Source organism: Notolabrus celidotus, chromosome 18 (assembly GCF_009762535.1).
Source record: "Notolabrus celidotus isolate fNotCel1 chromosome 18, fNotCel1.pri, whole genome shotgun sequence".
NCBI classification, from domain to species: Eukaryota; Metazoa; Chordata; class Actinopteri; order Labriformes; family Labridae; genus Notolabrus; species Notolabrus celidotus.
Window position 1 is genome coordinate 27,225,629 of NC_048289.1, and position 21,770 is coordinate 27,247,398.

Below are 21,770 nucleotides of genomic sequence, written 5' to 3' on the forward strand. Positions count from 1 at the left end.
ACAAATGTGTGTTTGAGACCTGCTGGCTGAGCGTCATCATGTAAGTGTCTCACCACACGAGCAAATAATGTTAAACATGCATTTTTTAATCACCCCTCTGAATCTTTTGGACATTTCCTTTTATTTTATCACACATTTAGATATGTAATCTTCAAATTTCAAGAAAAAAACATCCCAAAAAATCTTCTCAGCAACTTCTTCTCATGAGATATAAGATCAGAATCTAATGCGACTATGTAAGTCCCTCTTATGGTTGTGGTAGTTTATACACATATCATATAAAACAACTTTCTATGTAATGCTTTTGACCCTGAATGAAAGAAACACCAAGAGAGGAATAGTGTAAAGCTTAAATTAAATAGAAGGCACGATCAAAATATGTTTATTAGGACATTCCAAGTGCTGTTTCCTCTGATGTTTGCACTTTGTGTCGTGTTGTGTTTAAATATTTGTGCATGTGAGAATGCAGAGTGTGTCACTGAGCATTTCTGGTAAACATGACACGATTAGAAAATCAAAGTAAAAAAAAAAAGAGCACAAAGTGAAAAATGTGTGAGGGTGAGATTCTTGGCAGCAGTCCTGTCCTGTCCTTCGTTTGATGCCGTGGCTGAGTCAGAAGTCAGAGAGGTATTAAAGTCACCGGTCAGTAACATTTGGCTGCGTCAAGTCCGCATCACGAGGATCAGTGCTCCTCTGAGTTAGTGCAAGAGACTGTGGCTACTGCAGCACTGTGGCTCCTACTCTCCCTCTCCAGTTAGCAGGCAGGGCGCTCATAATTGCACTTGAGGTTACGTCTTGTAAAAGCTAGATTTAGTTTTAGTTTTCCGTTACTCTTTTCTCCATTAGGGGGGTTCTAACTTGCTGAGAAAGGGGGGGTGTGTGAGAGGGTCTGTAAGTGCCCCCGCTGGCTGCGCTCAGTCCTGCAGATCTCTCTCCAGGTATTTCTTCATCCGCTGACAGCGAGGACAAGAGTCTTCAGGAGCCTTGCAGGCCAGGTGAAACACAGCCTTGCAATCTTTACACCTGTGGCACAAATAAAAACAGTATTCAAAAGAACTGAAATCATCCCGGATCATACGTAGAAGATCAAATTGTTCAGTTCTTCTTTAGGACAGAATGAAAACAGATGATTGCAAATGACAGCAAAAATTGCAGAGCCTTCCTGAACACACAAAAGAAGTTGTTCGTAAACTTTGTAAAAGAGACAAACCCCAGAAAGAGGGATGACTCCATGGATGTGATTGTCATCTACGAGAGAATGACCCTACCTCTCGTAGATTTTTAAAACCACTACACACTTCCCTGCTAAGCTTATGGACTCTCCAATACAGTATCTTGTGATTGACAAGTCTCCATCATGGTGACCTTTCATTAAAGACAAGATGTTAATGGTCAACATGCCAGTGATCTTTAAATTAAAGGGTATAGTTCAAAGGGCCTACATCCTAATCTTACAGACAGTCTTTAGTTTTTTGTTTCAGCATGTGTGATCCAAGCGGCTACATCAAGCCTGCTGGGATAAAAAGCCACTTTTTGACAGCTTTTCTAACTCATATGCTAACTCCACATAAAACAGATGGTACTAAGAGGACCTAGAGAGCAGCACAGGAACTGTACATTGTAGCCTTTGCTTATAAATAAACTGTAACAGAATTATTATATTTTATTTTGTTTATGCATTTATTTTTCTCGTGAATTGTATCTATTTCTATTACTTTAATATTATCCTATATATTATTATTTTAAATTATTTAAATTGTATTACATGTATTAAATAATATTGTATGTTAAAATGTATTACTTTTTATTATCTAATTTTGACTTTTCTCGGTCAGACTTTTAATTTATTTAATTATATCTATCTTTTTATTTTGTATGCATTTATTAATTTGTATGTATTAATTTATTCCTTTTTGTATTATTTAATTTTGACTTATCTGTCAAACTTTTAATTTTTTTTCATTTCTTTATTTATTAATGTTCTAATATTTATTTTGTATGTATTAATTTATTCCTTTTTTTTTTTTTACTTTTCATACTTTTAATTTGATTTGTTTTTATTTATTCATTTATTTATCCATCTATTTATTTATTATTAATTTACTTTTCTCTGTCAGACTATTTATTCTATTCTTTTATTTAATATTTGTGTGTGAGATCTGCCTCTGAGTCTAATGGCTGCTTAGTTGTTTTGTGTTTTGTTGGCTGAGCCTAATAAAAGAGTTATATAAATAAACTGCAACAGGAAGACACTTTGAACCTCTCTGCCTTTGTTCCTGAAAACAGACTGCTTTACCAGACCTTAATAACCCTCATAAAACTGCAAACTGAAATCAGTGAACATAAAACTGTTTCTTGATAAAAGTTAACTAGAAAATGTCAAAGTTAAAAAAAGCTGCTGAAGAACTGCAGTGTTTTTAGTTTTTAGTTTTAGTTTTTAGTCCCAGGGATATTTTAGTCCTTAGTTTAAAATCAGTGGTGAGATACAGGAAATAGTGGTGACCAAAATGCACGTTGGGAAAATCAACAGAAGAAGAAGAAAGAGTGATTCTCTTTAAGGAAACAGAACAACCTGAGAAGCTGGAGAGAGAGAAGTCTCCTTTTCATCCAACATGTTGTCTCTCTGATGGATTGTTCATTTGAAAGTTGAGTTTAAAAGTCATTTTAAAGATGGCGATGTCACAGGATAACGTACCTGGTGGTGAGTTCAAACTGAAAGGGGAAGATGATGTCATCTGCGTGGCATGTCTGACAGATGAATCCTCGCTGTGTGCAGAGGTCGCAGTGGAACACGTGGTTGGAGGCGTACTGCAGCAGTGTGAGCAGGTAGTTTGCATATTCGCCCTCAGCTATCTATAAAATCAGTGACACACACACGTTAAGATGATTCAAGGTGACAGCTGAGTGATGCTAACAACAATCAAACACTGCGGGATACCTGTCGGAGGTCCACGACACTGTACAGGTGGCTCGACTCCAACATGTAGGTTCGCTGTTTCATCCTGTCAGAGAATACATGAAGAACACTCACGCTGACATGTTTTACAGAGGGAGATATTAAATAACACACACATGCGTACACACACACCTGGCGTGGAGTTTCTTGCAGGCTCCGCTGCGGCAGGCGAGCAGGTAGTCTCCCAGCAGGCGCAGCCTCCGTCGCAGGTTCTGAGCCTGAGCCATGGACTCTGCGTGAAGCACCAGCTCAGGGTTCAGCTGCTCCAGGTTCAGCAGAGGCTCGTGCTCCACCTGAGCCATCAGACGCAGCGCCTTCTTAGACACCTGGAGAGACACACAAGAGCATGTTTAGAGAATGTTAAAGGTGTGTGATTACAGATACATCAGTGGAACATCACTTGAGTCTCAACAGATATGAAAACAAGCACACACGTGTGCTAACAAGGAGCTTAGGAGGGAGGCATGCTAGTTGTAGGCTGTCTTAATAAACACAGAGGTCGGTTTTACTCCCCACGTCTGCAGATTTGAAGATCTAGTGGATGATTTTTATTTATCATGGAAAAGTGCTAGCGCTAGTTAGCATAGCCACATAGCTACATGTTCGTAGCTGTGTACCAAGACACACGTCGACATACTGACAAATAAAACAACAAGAAACACAAAATCTGTGACCAATCCTTCAGAAAGGTCCTGCTGCAGGCGCCTCTCCGTCAGGATCAGATTCTGTATCAAATTCAGAGGGTTGAAGTAACGCGGGTCTGTGAGCAGCCGTGTATATTCAGCAAACATGTAAACATTAGATCAACGTGCTGGAGAGCCGAGGGCACATCCACTTCCTGAGGGGGCGTGGTCAGAGAGCTCATTCTCATTTAAAGGCACAGACACAGAAAACAGCCTGTTCTGAGCAGGGCTGAAAAAGAGGGGTTTACAGGCAGACCAAAATCTGATTTCAAAGTGTTTTTTTGAGCATAAACTTTAAAAACATGTTTTGGGGACCTCTAAGACCAATATATTTTGATGTAAAAGGGCATAATATGTCACCTTTAATGGTTTAGCAACAGTTAACCTGACGCCTACCCTGCAGTAGCTGACTGAAGCATTTAAAATGACTAAATAGAAACATTCAATTCTGCTGCTGATGGAATCTTTTGCTTTTGCAGGTCATGTAGAGACATCATTGTTTGTTTCAGTCTGTTTTATATCTATATAAATCTCCTCACAGGAGCTTTAACTAGGGTAATTATTGGAATTTAATTTGGTAATACCGATTTGTGCAGCACCTACCTCTCGCTGTGTGAGGTCCCAGTTGTGCACCATGCGTGATGGGATGATGGAGGTGTCACCATGATGACAGGAGTCACAGTAGTACTGGCCTGAGAACTCACAAAGCCTCGCTCTGCCCAGTGAGGGACCGATCTGCTTGGGACATCCTGGGTACAGACAACAAAACAGATTCACTGCAGCTCACATAGAAAGTACAAACATACCTGAAGGAACCTAAAGATTATTGAAAGACCTCATTCCCTCTAAGATACACTGATTTTTAAAATGCTGACAGTCAGAAAGGCGTGTATCAGAGCAGCTGGGAGATATGTGGATCTGTTTTCATGCCATTAACAGATTGAAGTAAGTTGGTCTGCTCACCTGCACACCTGAAGCCCTGAGTGTCCAGCCCTTTCTCTGACGGCACTGTACACAGATGCACCAGGAAAGCTCCATCCTCTTTCAGTCTGTGCTGCACCAGTCTGTGCAGATTCCCATTCACCTCCGGTCGTACCACAGCTGGCTCCCCGGAGTCCCCGTCCTCCCCGCTCTCCAGGTAAGAGTCTAGAGCTCCACGGATCAAAACCCTCCACGAGCGAGCCTCCTCCGCGTTCTCCGCCCTGAGCTTGAAGGTCTCCTTGACGGTCAAGAGTTTGAAAAAAGCAGGGCCTCCCATTGAGACATCAGGAACCACGTCCCGGATTTCCTCAATAAGGTGAATCAGCCGCTGGAACTTCTTGCCCTCTCGTACCTGGAAGCCTTTCAGGGCCTCCAAAGAGAGGGAGAAGACCAGAGGTGTCCAAACCCGAGCCTCAGGATCTGTGGAGAAGTACAAAACCGCTTCTTTGATGGCATCTGTTTCCAACTCAGTATCCCTAGTCCAGTCAAAGTCCTGCTTAGGAGGAGGCGCCTCCTGAGCTCCACCTGTCCTTGTGTCAGAGGAGGATACACCTCGCTCAGGGCTGGAGGGGGAGGAAGACGGGGACGACACCTCAACGCCATTCTCATGGTAGGGTTGCAGCACCTCCCACGTTTCATCTACGCGAGAAGCAGGCCGGCATTTGTTGACAGCCTCCACAATCCGGTCCACCCAGTCCTCGGCTTCGTCGCGGTTCGCCGCCCTGAGGTACAGTCTCTTCCCGGGGAAGGCGAGCTCGAAGCGGCCCTCGGGGACGGTGACGCGAGCGTCCTCGCATCGCAGCAGAGAGCAGTTGTCGCTACACGCCCGCTCCTCTGCGTTGAGGTAGAGGCGGAACTCGAAGGGCGACAGCTCGCAGTAGTAGTCCCGCCACATCCCCATGGCACCTCGGCGCTCGAGGTGACCCAGCTTCAGCAAGCCACGAAACGGGTTGGCCAGTCCTGAAGGACACAGAGGGACACAGAGGGACACAGAGGGACACAATGAATCATCAGAGTTTATCTTCTCTTCATGGAGACTGATCGACAGCTGCTGACTCATGTCATTCAGTTTTTCACAACTACAACACATTAAAGACTTTTGTTATCTTAAAGGTTCACACTTCACTCTGGTGGATATTTTCTAACCCCTGATCTTTGTGCAGGAAACACAGGATCTCAGAGTCTGCAGGTAAACAATGTCAAATTGGTTTGCAGTGTGTCTACAGTTAGCAGATCTAGCACCACCAGCCTTTAGTCCTCCTTGCAAGTTAACGTCCACATGCTTGTGCTGGTTACTCATTGCTCTAGTCAAGTGGTTATATGCTAGTTTAACCAGACACAGCATACACACAACTTCATCTTGATTTTCTAGATCTCAATACAGACAAACCTCGCCATGCCATGAGATGTTCGGATCTGTCATCTGTGCTTGTTTACATCCAGGTAGTGGAGCGTTATAGCATTATGGCAGTAGCCTTTAACAAGAGTTACAGCCCAAGCTAGTGGCAGATGGCGGCTACAGCTGAGACACAACATATGATCGTCATATGATTTGTTAAAAAGTGTACAATGCTAACTTTTGTCATGATTTGGTGTTATCTTTAAAAAAATCAAATAAATTGATAAGTTGATTGATTAAATAGTGTCTGAGTATTTTGTTTTTGTGCCTGGCCCTTTAAAAAAAATTGGAAAATGCTCTTTTAAGTTCAAGGTTCAAATCTAAAACTCATCCATCCTCATAGTCCAGCCTTCCCTTCATTGTTCAGCCCGTACTCAACATCAAGACATTGAGTGTAAAAAACAGCGTATGTATTTAATGATCAAATAAATGAATGTTGAAAACCACACTGTGTAAATATATGTCACATTCTGACAGTGCTTGCTTTTGTTCTCTAAGGCTGAATGTCTCAGTATCAAATACTTTCGTTTAAAGAGGAACAACTAACCGGTTCCACCTGTTCTAATGGTTTCCTCTTCAGGTAGTCATCAGTCAGGTATCCGGTCACCTGATGGACTGAATAAACCAGTAATTCTTCCCAGATTAAACCGTCTCACAACAAATACTTCACATTCCAGGTATTTCCCTATTTTGACGCAACGTCACGAAAGTTTCTTTTTGGACTTCTCACTGGCCCCCGCTCTCTCTGGAGGTGACGTCTTACAAGATAGAGAAACCTTTACAACACTGTAATGATGTAACAACAGGAGGGTGTTTTAATTGGACTGCTGGAAAACACCGGCTGTAGTGTCACATTATGAGGCGGGGTTAGAGCTGCAGGGATTTGATTCCAAAGTTCCCACCGCTGCAGGAAGTTTCAGCCCTCTGTGAGCAGCGTTATCGACCTACCGGCTAAATTAACCCTTTGATTGTCAATTCTGTTGATTCATATTTTTCAAATGTGGTGATAAAAAAGCTGAATGTTCAGCTCAAAATTATTAGTAATAACATTTTTTTTATGTACCTATCTGCCTGCGATGGACCACACTGGGAGCGGACTGAGACACCTTCAGTTCGGCAGGGGGAGCAGGAGGAGGCGCCTCCTCTTGGTCCGACTCCTCCTCCAGACGGGGCTTGTAGATGTCGTCTTCAGAGATCCAGGAGCGTGAATGCTGCAGAGTGAACACAAAGATTATTTTTAAAGATTTGGAGGCTGATTGGATGAGAACATAACTGCCTCCTGAGCAGCTTTAAATAGAGTTTTAGTGCATTAAAGATGAGGAGTGAGGAGGGTATAAGGAAGGAACAAAATGTGCTTTAATCTTTGTTCCTTTATCAGGAAGGAAGAGAATAAATACAGCTGACACTTTAAATTCGTTACAGGCCAAAAAGCTGAAGGGAATTTGAAGCAAAAGTGAAAACATTTCCTGGTTTCGTTTCTAAAATGTAAGAATTTGCTGCTTCTATGAATTTAATGTTGGTGACTTGAAGCTTGGTCTGAGAGAAACTGGAGACATTGAGACTTTTGAATAAAATTAATCATAATTGTATTACTTTAATATTGTATATTGATTTTAATGCTGTTTTATTATATTACTTATTTGTAACTATTTTTTTGTCTTCTCAGTTTTATTGCTATTTTTAGTGCCTTTATTTTATCTTCACCTTTCTTTTATTATTGATTTTAATTAATAATATTGTTATTTAAATGTTTTAATTAATTGCATTATTATTTATTATACATTTTTATATTTTATATTATAAGTCTCTACTTCAAATAATTTTTTTTATTTTTTATATGAAGCATTTTTTGCCATTATTTTACTCCTGCTTTTCTTTGTTATCAATCCCTGTAAAGCATTTGGAATTGCATTTTATTTTTATGAAAGTTGCTATATAAATAAAGCTTGATTCATAGATAATGTAAATACTTGTTCCATGGTTTACAAATCTGTTCATTACTTTATAACCCAATTATAAGTTGGCTGGTCTAAAAATGTCTGCAAATGGTAAAAAAATGTTGATATCTGCTGCAAACTGAGTGCTTTAATGTGACTTCACCCTTTTAACTGCTTTTTTAAATGTATTTAATCTTTTATTAATCTGATGCTTTCATTTATTTAACTATATCTATTTTTATTTAAATAATTCATTTGAACTTATTTGACAATTGTTTTGTTTATTTATATTTTTACTTATTATTTTAATGTTCTTAATCTTTCCTTTTATATTTTGTCTTCTTAAACGTTTTATTGTCCTTTAATGTCTTTATTTATTTACTTATTTATTTATTTACTTACTTATTTATTTATTTACTTACTTATTTATTTAAATTTGAACAACTACTATAACAATGATGTTTTGCTCCACTGTTTCATCACTTTATTCTGTTTAATTTGTGTTTATTCTTTTTAATATTTTGCATTGTACTTTGTTTTTGCATTGTTAGAATTTCTCCTCTCCTCTCTGTTTGTTAAAGGTTTATTTTGTCATTCGAAACCCTACCATGTTTTATTTGTCAAAGCACTTTGTAAACACTTGTTTTTAAAGATGCTACATACATAAAGTTATATTATAACTCATAACAGGTATAACCTGAGATATTCAGACTTTGAGTCAATCAAATCAAAGCATGAAGACATCAACTCAAGACCCTGGAGGAGTGTTATTAACTTTTAAAACTATCCTGATAAATAACAGATTAAAAGTTATCTTACAGGTTAACTGATTCTAAAATGTTCCACAGCTTCAGCTCTTTTTTTAAATTGAATTCTAAAAGTCAGGAGTCTCAGATCAGATGTGCCGTCAGTGGGTCACAGAGCACACACTGTCACACTGTGCTGAGTGTAAAGCATGTTAAAGTGTACTTCCTAACATCATGTGACTTTTGGGGTTAGTAAAGTGAGCGCTGTAACAAACAACAATGTCCAGCCTGCCTCTCTCTGGGTTAAAGGTCTCGCTGCCTAAAGCTCAAATCTGTCTGAATAGTTTAGCCGGCGTGTGGCAACCGCAGAAAAACCCTCCATGTGAGGAGGATACAGAGACGCACCCTGGATCTGGATCTGATGACGACAGACAAGAAAGTCTGAACTTCTACAGAGTGAATTTTAAAGGTGCAAAGATCTAACACTCTGTAGTTGGCTCATGTATTTATCAAAGCATCCTGCGACACACGCCGAGTCAGATCTGAATCTACAACCGGAGCAGAGACGATGCTTCAAACAAAGACTTGCACGCTCCCTCGACATCATCATAATGCACAACCTCTGCAGCTCTTTCAGTGTGTTTAATCCTTGTTGTATTTAAGTTTCTTCTCTGCACCAAAATAGCAAGAACATTTCCTTGCATGTTCCATGAGTTACTCTACTGAACATCTTTAGTGAGCAGAACATCCTGGAATCCAGTATTTATAGATATCACACATCTTTTTGTCATTTCCTCTGTGGGAAAAGCCGAATCATGACTCAAGACAGAGGGATATTCCTCACTTCCTCCATCTGCAAATCCTCAAATGCTTCAAACAACTCTTCATAAAGAGAGAAGGAATGAAGGTGTAGACTTTAAGATGAAATATCAGAGTATTAGATCAACTTTCTCTGGATTTTAACGTGTTTGAATGGTTGAAAATATAACAGCTGTAACAGCTGAAATGGTTTGGTAGGTTGAGTCAGCATTTCCAATATGTCAACAGCTTTCTTTGGGAACCTCTTCAGGACCACATGGCTGACTTAACTCAGACCAGATCCATGTTTTGAACATACTTACAGACAGAGAGTCTGAGGATAACTTCCTGCTCAGGATGCTGGTCGATCGACGTGCACCTTGATGCACAGAAGCCTCAGACGTCCTCTTTTCTGAGGTTTCTACTGCTTTCTCTTCCTGGTCAGGCTCTGGACTCTCCCTTGTCGTACAGACTTCCTCTGCGGGCTCGCTGACCGTCGAGAGCACGTCTGTGTCCGAGTGTAACTCCGAAGACGTACAAACGCACGCCTCCAAAGAAGAGTTAGCATCAGACGTCGGCAGTTCGAGGGATGTTGGTGCGGGATCTGAATCAGGCAGGGCGGGGTTTGAGGTTCGGTCTTCGGGCGGTGTAGCGGGAGCGGGGGTCTCGCTGTCAGAGCCGCTGAAGATTGCGGTTTCTGAGTACTGATCTGGACCTGTGCTGGAGACGAAGGAGTCTTCGCGCATGGAGTCCTGACTGCAGTGGCCACTCTCACGAAACTCAGACAGACACCTGCAGAGAGAAGGAGTCATTTTGAGGATTCAAGACTTGGCTCAGATTCACATGGATCTACATCTTTTAAAAAGCCCAGTTATAAACCTAAACAGGAGGGACTTGTCTCTGTATTTGGGACTACTTTCAGCAGCGGATTAATACAAATTAACTGTGTAGGGCATGTGGGAGAACTCCAACTGATCTGAGGTATACTTACTCTTTCTGTGTCCTCTTGTTGCCGTTGATGTTGACATTATTGGGCATCTCCAGGTCACACGAGGACCACTGCTCTCCTGGGGGGCTGCGGGGGTCCTGCCCCTGTAGGAGGCTGTCAGAGCTCAAACTGGAGGAGAGCTGAGAGGATCCCGTGGTGTCCAGACTTAAATTAGAAGAGTTTAGTGTAGTCCTTCCTCCTTGAGATCCACCTGACCCCCTGCTCAACAGCAGCACTGGACCCCTCTGCAGATCCTGGGCATCCGAGGACCCTGAGGATTGAGAAACCGTATCCCATGATTCTTTATACACAGGCTTCGTGTTGGGAAGGTCTCCACCATTAAGAGACAGATCCAGTGAGTCCGCCTGGGACAGAGGGCAGAGTCCAGCCAGCCCCAGAGGCGTGGTGGTCCATTCGTTGAGCACAGCCGACTTGTACGAAAGGCTGAATGTGAGAGAAGCTAAACCCTGGAGGTAGCTGAGCAGAACCTCCCGCTCCTCGGCGTTCAGGAGCAAGGCACTGGGCTGGTAGTGGGCGCGCAGCTTGGAGTCCTCCCTGAAGAGCGAGGCGAGGTAGCACTCCAGCAGGCCGTGGTTGAGGGCGAGACGCAGCCAGGCTCGACAGCGGCCCACGTCGGTGCCAACGAAGCTGATTTTTTCCAACTCTGTGATCACATCGCTGCAGGTGAAAGAGAGGGAGTTAGGACGCTTTGAACCCTGTTCTGATTTCTCCACCTTTCTGTAAATGTGTGTGAAACGAGCCGTTTCAGTTTTCAGTGTTTTTCATATGTCACAACAATATCCGGTCTGTAACAGGGAGTCAGAGCTCGGAGCTTGTTCAGCCCACAGACTGTATAAAATACAACTCAACCCCTCCTCTGTTTTTCATTCCCTGCACACATGTATGCTAACAAGGAGCTTAGGAGGGAGGCATGCTAGTTGTAGGCTGTCTTAATAAACACAAAGGTCGGTTTTACTCCCCACGTCTGCAGATTTAAAGATCTAGTGGATGATTTTTATTTATCATGGAAAAGTGCTAGCACTAGTTAGCATAGCCACATAGCTACATGTTCGTCGCTGTGTAGCAAGACACACGTCAACATACTGACAAATAAAACAACAAGAAACACTAAATCTGTGACCAATCCTTCAGAAAGGTCCTGCTGCAGGCGCCTCTCCGTCAGGATAAGATTCTGGATCAGATTCAGAGGGTTGAAGTAATGCGGGTCTGTGAGCAGCCAAGTCTATGCATGCAACATGTAAACATTAGATCAACGTGCTGGACAGCCGAGGCCACATCCACTTCCTGAGGGGGCGTGGTCAGAGAGCTCATTCTCATTTAAAGGTACAGACACAGAAAACAGCCTGTACTGAGCAGGGCTGAAAAAGAGAGGTTTACAGGCATGCCAAGATCTGATTTAAACTTTAAAGACATGTTTTGGGGACCTCTTAGACCAATATATTTGGATGAAAAAGAGCATAATATGTCACCTTTAAAGGTCAATAAAATGTCAAAACAAAACAAGAGTTTGAGCATCAGAGGTTTAAGAGCCTACAGTATTTTTTTAAAATTTGCCTTTATGCATGATAAGAAAGCGACTTCCTTTAATTAGAGGGGCAAAAAATAAGCAACTTTTTGGGCATTTCCTCCTAAAAACATCAGGAATGATTCAAGTTTTGACAAAATAATGAACAAATTATTTATTTTGGATCAAATAACTGATTAATCGTATAATTTATATCCAAAGATTAGCAGTTTAATACCACATGAGTAGCAGATAATCCTTTTAAAGAAGCAGGAATTAGTTGATTTCTGTATTTGTGTTTGCTTAAATAAATAAACACTGATCATAATGACAAAGCACTTTGATAATCAGCTCAAATGATCTCGTTCTTGCATGAATGAGCGTCTTACCGGTGTGTGACGGTCTTCAGCAGGCTCCAGAAGAACGGCTGAGGGAGGGGTCCCCGGTCTCCCTTCCTATTCCGGCCCCCAGCCTCCGAGCGGATGTACTTGGTCTTGATGCCGTGGATGAAGATGGCCTCCAGGGCGCAGCACAGGAGGTTAGCATCGCCGTCCTCACTGGTGACAACCGCATCGGACGCCACGTATCGCTTCTGCAGGGCCTTGAGCGACTGCGCCAGCTTCTCTTTGATCTATGAGAGGAGAAAATATGATCGTCAGTGTGTTTGTTTAATCTGAAGAGGAATCAGTGAAGGTGTGACTCCTCAAGAGGCTCATTTATGTTTACAACATGCAGCACAGGGAGCACATAGTCTGCATTCCAGTCTGAAGTGTGATGAGGAGCACACGGAAGGAGGTCAGCGGTCATGTTATGAAACTCAGTCTGTAGATTACCTACAGTCACATGACACCTGCTGTCAGCTGACACGTAAAGACAGAGAACATAAACCTTTAACAAGCCGGCCCTCATTACGCAACAGGTTGCTGCACACTGTGTCCGAGTGTTCCTCACACTGAGCTCTGAAGCACTCTTCTGCTGCTGCTGCACTCCACTCGGCAGGACTCGAACGGGACAACTTAAAAAGAGATGCTTTTAAAGGAGCAGGTCCTTGCCTGAGTCTGAGTCACTACATTCACTCAGCAAGTCAGCAGCATGTTGTTAAACGTCTGTGAAGTCATGTTGGTGGTCGTGTGAACAGTATATTCTGTTAACCATTAATGAGCGAAGTCTGAAGTCATTCTGCAGTCCTTCCATACGTCTTCTCTTCAATTCTGGTTCTGGTCCTGTGTGTTCAGCCTCTTACACATTGCATCAGAATTAGGTTCCACCACCACTCCGCCACACTGCACCCCGAAACTGCACACTATTGTTGTCCCAGTGTGTGGTTTCACTTTGCATTATGGGCGTTAGTGGTAGTGGGAGAGGCCCACACAGCACTGTTCTGCCCTACACTATCTTCCCCCCATTCTGCCTCTTACCCCTTTTCATCCAACGTGAACCTGGTTCAAGTTCTGGGCTGGAGCTCACGCTGGTTTGGAGCTGTTTCAATCTGCGAAGCAACTCTGCACCAGTTTGTTTTTCCACTCGTTCGAGCCCATGGAAGAGCAACGTCATGACGTCACTTCTACCGTACATGACCGCTTCTTCCAGCAGTGCTAGGGCAAACTTTCCCTCACAATAACAAAGATGGCGGACAAGGTAGCATGCTTGCTGGTGTTGCTCCTGGCTTTTTGTAATCACGTGAGGCCCGAAGAGAACTTATCCAGCTTTACCATATATGGTGCTATTTGTTCTTTTCTTTTCTTCTCTTTTTTGTTTGTTTGTTTGTGTTTTGGTTTCTCCTCTACCTTCTTATTTTGATCTTATTTTACTCTATTTTATCTTTGTTTAACCTTGATCTTTTTAGGGAGCCTTTTTAACATCTGGCAAGGGACTACGGATGTAAACTAGCCTTTTGGCTAACTCTGGCATATTTACAGAAGTGTTAATTAACATGCATGGTCCTTTTAAATAATAAATAAATAAATAAATACCAGCACCTCTGTGCTACTCGTTGTGCTTTACATGGAACTTGTTTGGTTCAGCAAATCAAATCAATTCTCACACACTTGAGACTAACTCTCCCTTTCCCATTAAAGTTACTAACCATAGACCTTTCTGGAGTCCCTGAGCTCCCTTGTCTAGAGGGTTCCTCTGGATCTATGCCGTAAACGTGCCAGACTCCAGCTGCTACAACTACTACTATCCATCTCACCACTATCATCTCTCTCTCTCTTCATCTCCCTCTATCCCTCTCTCCAACACGGTCTCAGCAGATGTCTGTCTAACATGAGTCTGGTCCTGCTGGAGGTTTCTGCCTGTTAAAGGAAGTTTGTCCTTGCCACTGTAACTTGCTAAATGCTGCAAAGTGCTCTGCTCATGGTGGATTAAGATGAGATCAGACTGAGTCCTGTCTGTAAGATGGGACTGGTCTGGGTGGCAGACACCCTCTCTACTCTTAAGACTAGGCTTCAAACTTTCCTTTTTGGTAAAGCTTGTAGTTAGAGCTGGCTCAGGCTTGGACCAGGTCTTAGTTATGCTGCTATAGGCTTAGACTGCCAGGTGGAGCTGACACACTGGGATCCTGTCTTTCCCTCTCTCTCCTCTCTCTGCCTGTTTCTTACTTTAACTCTTCCTGTCCCATTAAAAGGTACTATCCATAGACCTTTCTGGAGTCCCTGAGCTCCCTTGTCCTGTAGGTTTGCTCTGGCCTGCTGCTGTGGATGTGCCAGACTCCAGTTGCTACAACTACTATTGTCTCCATCTCATCGCTTTCATCTCTCTCTCTTCATCTCCCTCTATCCCTCTCTCCAACACGGTCTCAGCAGATGTGTGTCTAACATGAGTCTGGTTCTGCTCAAGGTTTCTGCCTGTTAAAGGAAGTTTGTCCTTGCCACTGTAACTTGTTAAATGCTGCAAAGTGCTCTGCTCATGGTGGATTAAGATGAGTCCTGTCTGTAAGATGGGACTGGATCTGATCCTGTCTTGATGTTGGGTCTTTGTTGATAATAGAACATAGAGTACGGTCTAGACCTGCTCTGTTTGGAAAGAGTCTTGAGATAATGTTTGTTGTGATTTGGCGCTATATGAATAAAGATTGATTGTTTAATTGATCTATAAAGAACATTTCAAATAACAAGCATTGACTAAAGTGCTCTTCAACAGGACAGAACATGAAACAAGAAGTATTGATGTCATTTCATCATTCAGTTAATGTTTGACCGCTCCATCTGCACTTTTACTGTCTTGTAAACTGATAAGAGTTCGGCACTTTACGTGCATGACACACAAACAGTCCCAATCACAGGCAGAAAGTGGGTCACTGTGCTCATGCTAAAGCAGTGACAGTTACAGCAGTGACAGTTACAACACATCCTACTTAATGTCACAACCTGACTACATGAAAGGAGCAAACAAAGCCAACCCGACACCTTCATCACAGAAACAGTGAGACAGAAAACAAGCAGAGGAGAAGTCTGTGAGGAAACCTGATCCCTGCAAAGGTTTGTTGTCTTACCTGTTTAGCCTCTGCTGGCGTGTCTGGCATCTGTGTGGCTAACATGGCACCTCCTGGGAAGGTTTACTCCCTCATGGCACACTGCAAGAAACACGTATATTCCTTTAAAACACCTCTATCAAACACTTTGAACTCTGCACTGACTCTAACTGTCCCTCGCTTCCCTGTTACGACTTTAGTGAGCTCTAACAGACACGCAGGACATGTGATGATAAGGAAACAGCTCCTTTTTTTTTTTCCCCTTCCTGTCTTCTTGTTGAGTGCATATTTGCAGCAGAACTATCATTACATTTTCCATCACAAGACAAGTATTGTGTGACATATCTGCAATTGCATGGTTTCACTGAGTAACCACTTTGTAGCAGAGTCATGTGAGGCGTTGATTAAAGAAGGCTGTCTGCAGGGAAGTAGCTTCAGAGCGCAACTTCCCCAATCAGAGGCTCAGAGAGCAAATCAGGACTCCATTCCAGTCTGTGACACGATCACTATGAGATGATTATGACCTCTGACACGTTGTTTTATCTACCTGATAAGAAGAAGTGTATTTATCAACTGCAGGAATGTGAGATACTTCAACTATGAGGCTGGTTTGGTGGCATGGTGTGACACTTCAGAGTTACAGGAACCAAAAGCTTGACTAACTCTTGTCACACTGCGTTGAGTTGTCAGTTTTTTCTTCATTGCTTTTGCATAATTCTTGCAGCATTGAAAATGCATGGTTCAAAACAGCTCACAGGTGCAGCTGAAAGTCAATCAGAACTTTTCACTGAAGCATCAAAATTGAGTTTAGTGTTTACATTCATCATTCTAACTTCATATTTAATGTAAAATATCAAAAAGCATAACCACCTCTTTGACTGCCGTGCTTTCAGACCATTTGTCTGCAGTCAGATGAAGCTCAAGCAGCTAAATATAAGTTACCCACATATTATTATTTGTAGGGATGCACCGATCCCACTTTTTAAGGCCCGATACTGATATCGATACCTGGGCTTTGGCATCTGCCGATACCGATACTAGCCGATCTGATCCTGGTATTGATTTAACAATCTCTATTCCTTAAAGCTAGGGTTGGCAGTCTCGGAAAACTAGCATGAATTTGAATGTAGCATTTCCTCAGGACTCCGTCTAACCCCTCCCCTCCTCCCTCAGAGCTCCTCCAAAACGACGCCCCCCCCCCGCTCACATGCACGAGCGCCGCTGACTTGCGACCATATGATGGTGACTGATTCAAAACCGGTCCTCACCAAAACATTATCATAGTGAAAGTTAAAAACACAAACAAATATAGCTATTGTTAGTACTTACAACTGTCATTCTAGCATTATCCAGTTGTACCGGTGACACGATATCAGGAGAAAAGTTATAACACATATATAACACTGTAACAGCTCTACTGTTTGTTAAACCTGTTCAGTGTAGATGCTCTTAATTCCTACAGTGTTGACGGTCAGTGAAGGCATCAGGAGAGGTGTAGAGTGTGTGAGCGGGAGAGAGGAGAGACAAGAGAAGAAGTTCTTCATTCATTCAAACATTGATTGTTGACGGACGCTACAGTACATATACATTTTCTGTAGGACTTAGTAAATGTCATTTATTCTGTAGGGGCCATAATGTTGATTTTCTATCTTATTCGTTAACCATGATTATTTCCTTTTTTTATTGCTTACTTCATTTCCGGTTTGGGGTTCATGGGTGTGGTTTACCTTTTATCTACCTGTTCAGTTGGGGGCGGGGTACACACATAGAGGGTGAGTGGGGTTGAGTATTTTTTGTTGACCGCCACCGCCACCGTCATTGTCATTTTCATTGTCTGTTTCGATCTTTTTTGATATTGATTTATTTTGAGTGTTTGATAATAAATAGTAAACATACTTTGAACTTTGATTTTGATTTAATGGCAAGACGCGTCGCAAGCACAACCCCATTTAGTCTCTGCGGCACCTTACAAACTGAGCCGCTTCACATTCTTCTGCTTGTCAGAGCCCCCGTGGTGAGAGCTTTTTAGACTCTGATCCGGACTACAGTCCTGCGCAAAGCATCTCATCGGGTCAGAGGGGACAGGCCCGAGGTCGAGCGAGAGGGACAGTAAATAGAGTCAGGGGAAGCAGAGGCAGGAGACGGGGACGAGGAGTACACGCCGAGGAAATGTACGCGCAGGAGGCGGGCAGAACGGCAAGACGGGATTTGAATGGTTTAAAATTTTGGCACCCAAAAAACGGTGATTGGTTGGTGTTTTCCCAGGTTTACTCCGGCTGTAGATAGCATCTTTTCTTCGCTCTTTTTTAAGAACACATCATGTATTGATTACCATCAGGACATGAAGATCATTTTAACCAGTATGACAAAAAGTGTATCTAAATCTGATTACCAACCCCAGCTTTAACGTGAGGATAGAATCATGTTTTGGCAACTTCAGGCTTTTCTGACTTTGTCAACCAAAATAAAATAAACATTTTTAAACTGACAGTATCATTATTCAAGAGATTATAATTGTGTATCAGCAGTTTGGTGAGTTAATCTTCATAACCAACAGATATTACAATTCAACTATAAACCTCAGCGGTGGATAAGAGGAGTTACATAATCTGTATAAAAAAAACTGCTTCAAATAAGAAAATAATAAATGTGTCAACGTAGTGTTTCCCACTGAGATGAATAGATCTGCCATATGGATCGGCACTTTATATCGGCCCTTTGTCACCGATATCCGATCTAGCTTTTTGAGTCCGATCTATCCGATACCAGGATCGGATCAGTGCATCCCTAAATATTTGCTGCAAATTTTAGTAGTGAAAATGTCTTTTGCATTCAGGAGAGTAAACACAGTTATTGTGCAAAACAGACAAGGCATGGAAACGGTGACTTATTATTAATATGAACGTTTCAGGCGCTCCTTTGTGCCCACCGCCATCAGACTGTTGAACAGTAACGGAGGCCACAGACTTCACCATGCTCTGTCTGTCACACCCCATCTGGCATTATAATGCATAATATATTATATTATATAATTATCTTGCTATATTATATTATGTCATATAACATTATTATTGTCTACAACAACTCATGGTCATATTACATACCCATATTTATTTTATTTATTGCTTAATCTGTCATTACCAACTATAATCACACCATGTCAACCTGTCACTACTGAAACATTTTTAATACTGCCTGTAATTACTGCTACTTAATCTCAACTCCATTTTTAACATTGTATATCTAAATTGTATTTTATCTTTATTTCATTTTACTTATTGAAACTTCTCCTTGATTGTACTTGTGTCTGGGTTGCTGTAACAACTGAATTTCCCCCCCGGGGGATCAATAAAGTAATATCTTATCTTATATGAACTCATCAGTGCCTCTTTTTTTATTGCTCTTCATATCATTACTGCATTATTGTCTCTTGATGAAGATGCTTCAGTTTGTAGTTGCTTTGACTCATGACTTTGGTTCTGAAACCCAGGATATGTTGTAATGTTTTAGAATGATGTGTTGTTTATCTGTAACTTTTCTGGAATGTGCTGCAGCTGATCTTGGCCACTTGAAAAGAGATTGTTAATCTCAATGTGGGTTTCTCCTGATTAAAGACCCTGTGAGGAGTTTTGAACTGGCTGAGAAACAGACTGAAAATGATACTGATGCCTCTTTATGACCTTCAATAGCAAACAAGACCATCAGCGGGCAGACACCTTGTCTGTTGTCATTTTTAATAGCTGAGACCGCCCTGAGGGGGTAGGTGTCAGACCAGATGATGGACATCTCGCTTCAGAAACAGCCTTTATTTGACGGCTTTCATGGAAAATAATCACATTGCCTGATAAAGTTGACTGTTAAAAGACAACAGGATGAGGCTTTTGTTGAAAACACTACTTTTGCATGTACAGGACAAGAGATAAGAGGTATCACTTTGTCCACAAGGGGGGCGCCAGAATCAATATAATACAAAAGTTCCTCATAGCAGCTTTAAATAAAATTAAATGAATAAATAAATAAAATGAAGCTGAAAATATTGAACTATTTAATTGCACATTATATGTTTTTAAGCCTGCAGCACTGTGACAAAGAAGGGAATATGCACAAAACAACCAATTGAAGTCTGATTGTTTGGCCAAATCTGACCTTAAATGTAACATTACTGAGAAAATGTGTCAAAAAAGTATGCAACTATGGAAATAATTTAGCCAAATATGCTCAAACAAACGAGTATTAGTGTAAAATAAGACTTGCTCATTAAGTTGTGTAATCTAAGAACATGTTGTTTACGTTTTATTCACTGTCACTGGAGAACTCCTCTCATGTTAGCCTCTGATTTGGGCGTTTTTTAGATATTAATCATGGACTGACAGGTCGAGACAGTTTCTATACAACACAAATAAAGCCAAAACAAGCAGAATAAAATAAATATTTAGTGTGACATGCATGAGAAATAGTAAAACATGACTCAAAGGTTTGCAGGAATGTGCTAAGAGGAGGGTTAACTAGCTATATTAACACAGCTAGCTAGCTTCCTTACCGAAGGAGGGGCTCTATCTTCCCATTAGGATCCAGAAACTGAGTGACCTCCGTCAGTTACTGTAAACTCAGTGACTCAGAAAGTTAATCCGTGCAGTCGCTCTCCATCTCTGCTCATAAAATGTCTTTAAAAAGGATAAAAAACAGCGTTAGGTAAGACTTGACTTCTCGAGAGGTGAGACGCTCTCTTCTTGTCACTGGTGTCCAGCTGAGAACAGATGCATCATGGGAAGTGTTGCCTTCAGGGACGGACAGAAAAACAGGATAATCAGAATCAGAATCAGAATCAGCTTTATTGGCCAGGTATGCTTGAACACAAGGAAGTTGTCTTTGGTAAATTGTGCTCTCTTTGTACAAAGGCGTAAGAATAAGGCATAAAAAAAAAAAAATTAAATAAAAATACAATAATAATAACAATAACAATAATAACATCAACTATAACCACAAAAGAATGACAAATAGGCATGACTAATATGTACAGGCTAAAAATAATATATGATAATAATGCAGTGGTGAGTAGTGCAAAGATGCTGACATGAACGTGAGGTAGTTTTACATTTAAAAAAGTATATGCAAAAAGCAGCATTTTATTTTATTTAATTTCTTCACTTGATTGCAGTAGACGCATTCATTAGATAATTCAAACTCAAGCTAGATATATGTGTTAAGTACATTCATTTATATTCACTTTTATTTTCTCTTCACGATTCTTTAATTACTACTTTGAATCTACATTTTTTTTCTTATCTTATAACTAACTATTATTTCTCTTATTTTGATTATCATTGTTATATTCATTACTTTATTTAGCTACTTACCTGTTTACTCATTAGAAGTACATATATACAATTATTTAATTTAACATTATTATCTTTTATATTTATTTATTTGTGTGTGTATGTATGTATGTATATATGCATGTATGTATGTATGTATGTATGTATGTATGTGTGTATGTGTGTATGTGTGTATGTATGTACGTATGTACGTACGTATGTATGTATGTGTGTATGTGTGTATGTATGTATGTATGTATGTATGTATGTATGTATGTATGTACGTATGTACGTATGTACGTATGTACGTATGTATGTATGTATGTATGTATGCATGTGTGTATGTATGTATGTAAGTATGTATGTATGTATGTATGTATGTATGTATGTATGTATGTATGTATGTATGTATGTACGTATGTATGTTTATGTGTATGTATGTATGCATGCATGCATGCATGTATGTATGTATGTATGTATGTATGTATGTATGTATGTATGTATGTAGGTAAATACAGTATATATAGTTATTATTTCATTTTATGTATGTATATATTACTATTTTTTATTTTTATTTTGACAGTATGTGTATATATATATTCTTTCATATGACTGTCATGTTTAAAACATGAAAATATGTTTGAAATGCTAGACCTGTATTGTAAAGCTTGCGTTTTACCAATAAAAAACAAATCTTGAAAAAAAAAGAAGTATTTGAAGGTGATAGTGAAATAATAAAATAAATACATATACGTGAAATTTTGAAATACCCGAGAAAACAACTTGTTTTTTGCAAACAAAAATGTTTGCTAAATGCTGTTATTTTATCTCTCATGTCTTCTTTTTTTTTTTAAATGCTTTAGTTTAGTAAAGTTCATATAAATATATGTATCTCGCTGTAATCAATTAAAAAGATATAATTGAAAAGCACAGTCTTGTCGTTTGATTCCATTAGTTATATATCTGT

The 21,770-nt window shown here is 40.7% G+C and overlaps 1 protein-coding gene across 1 annotated transcript; it reads right to left on the minus strand.

Annotated features, from left to right (window-relative positions):
* Nucleotides 1–65: 65 nt before the first annotated feature.
* Nucleotides 66–20,248, minus strand: plekhm1 (pleckstrin homology domain containing, family M (with RUN domain) member 1). Its single transcript, XM_034708320.1, has 12 exons — nucleotides 20,029–20,248; nucleotides 15,510–15,590; nucleotides 12,403–12,644; nucleotides 10,492–11,166; nucleotides 9,824–10,292; nucleotides 7,083–7,230; nucleotides 4,603–5,580; nucleotides 4,243–4,388; nucleotides 3,089–3,282; nucleotides 2,939–3,002; nucleotides 2,696–2,853; nucleotides 66–1,023 (listed from the first exon to the last, which is right to left on the minus strand). The coding sequence occupies exons 2-12, from the start codon at nucleotides 15,552–15,554 to the stop codon at nucleotides 915–917; spliced, it is 3,228 nt and encodes a 1,075-aa protein (XP_034564211.1). The 5' UTR covers nucleotides 15,555–15,590; nucleotides 20,029–20,248; the 3' UTR covers nucleotides 66–914.
* Between the last annotated feature and the right edge of the window lie 1,522 nt (nucleotides 20,249–21,770).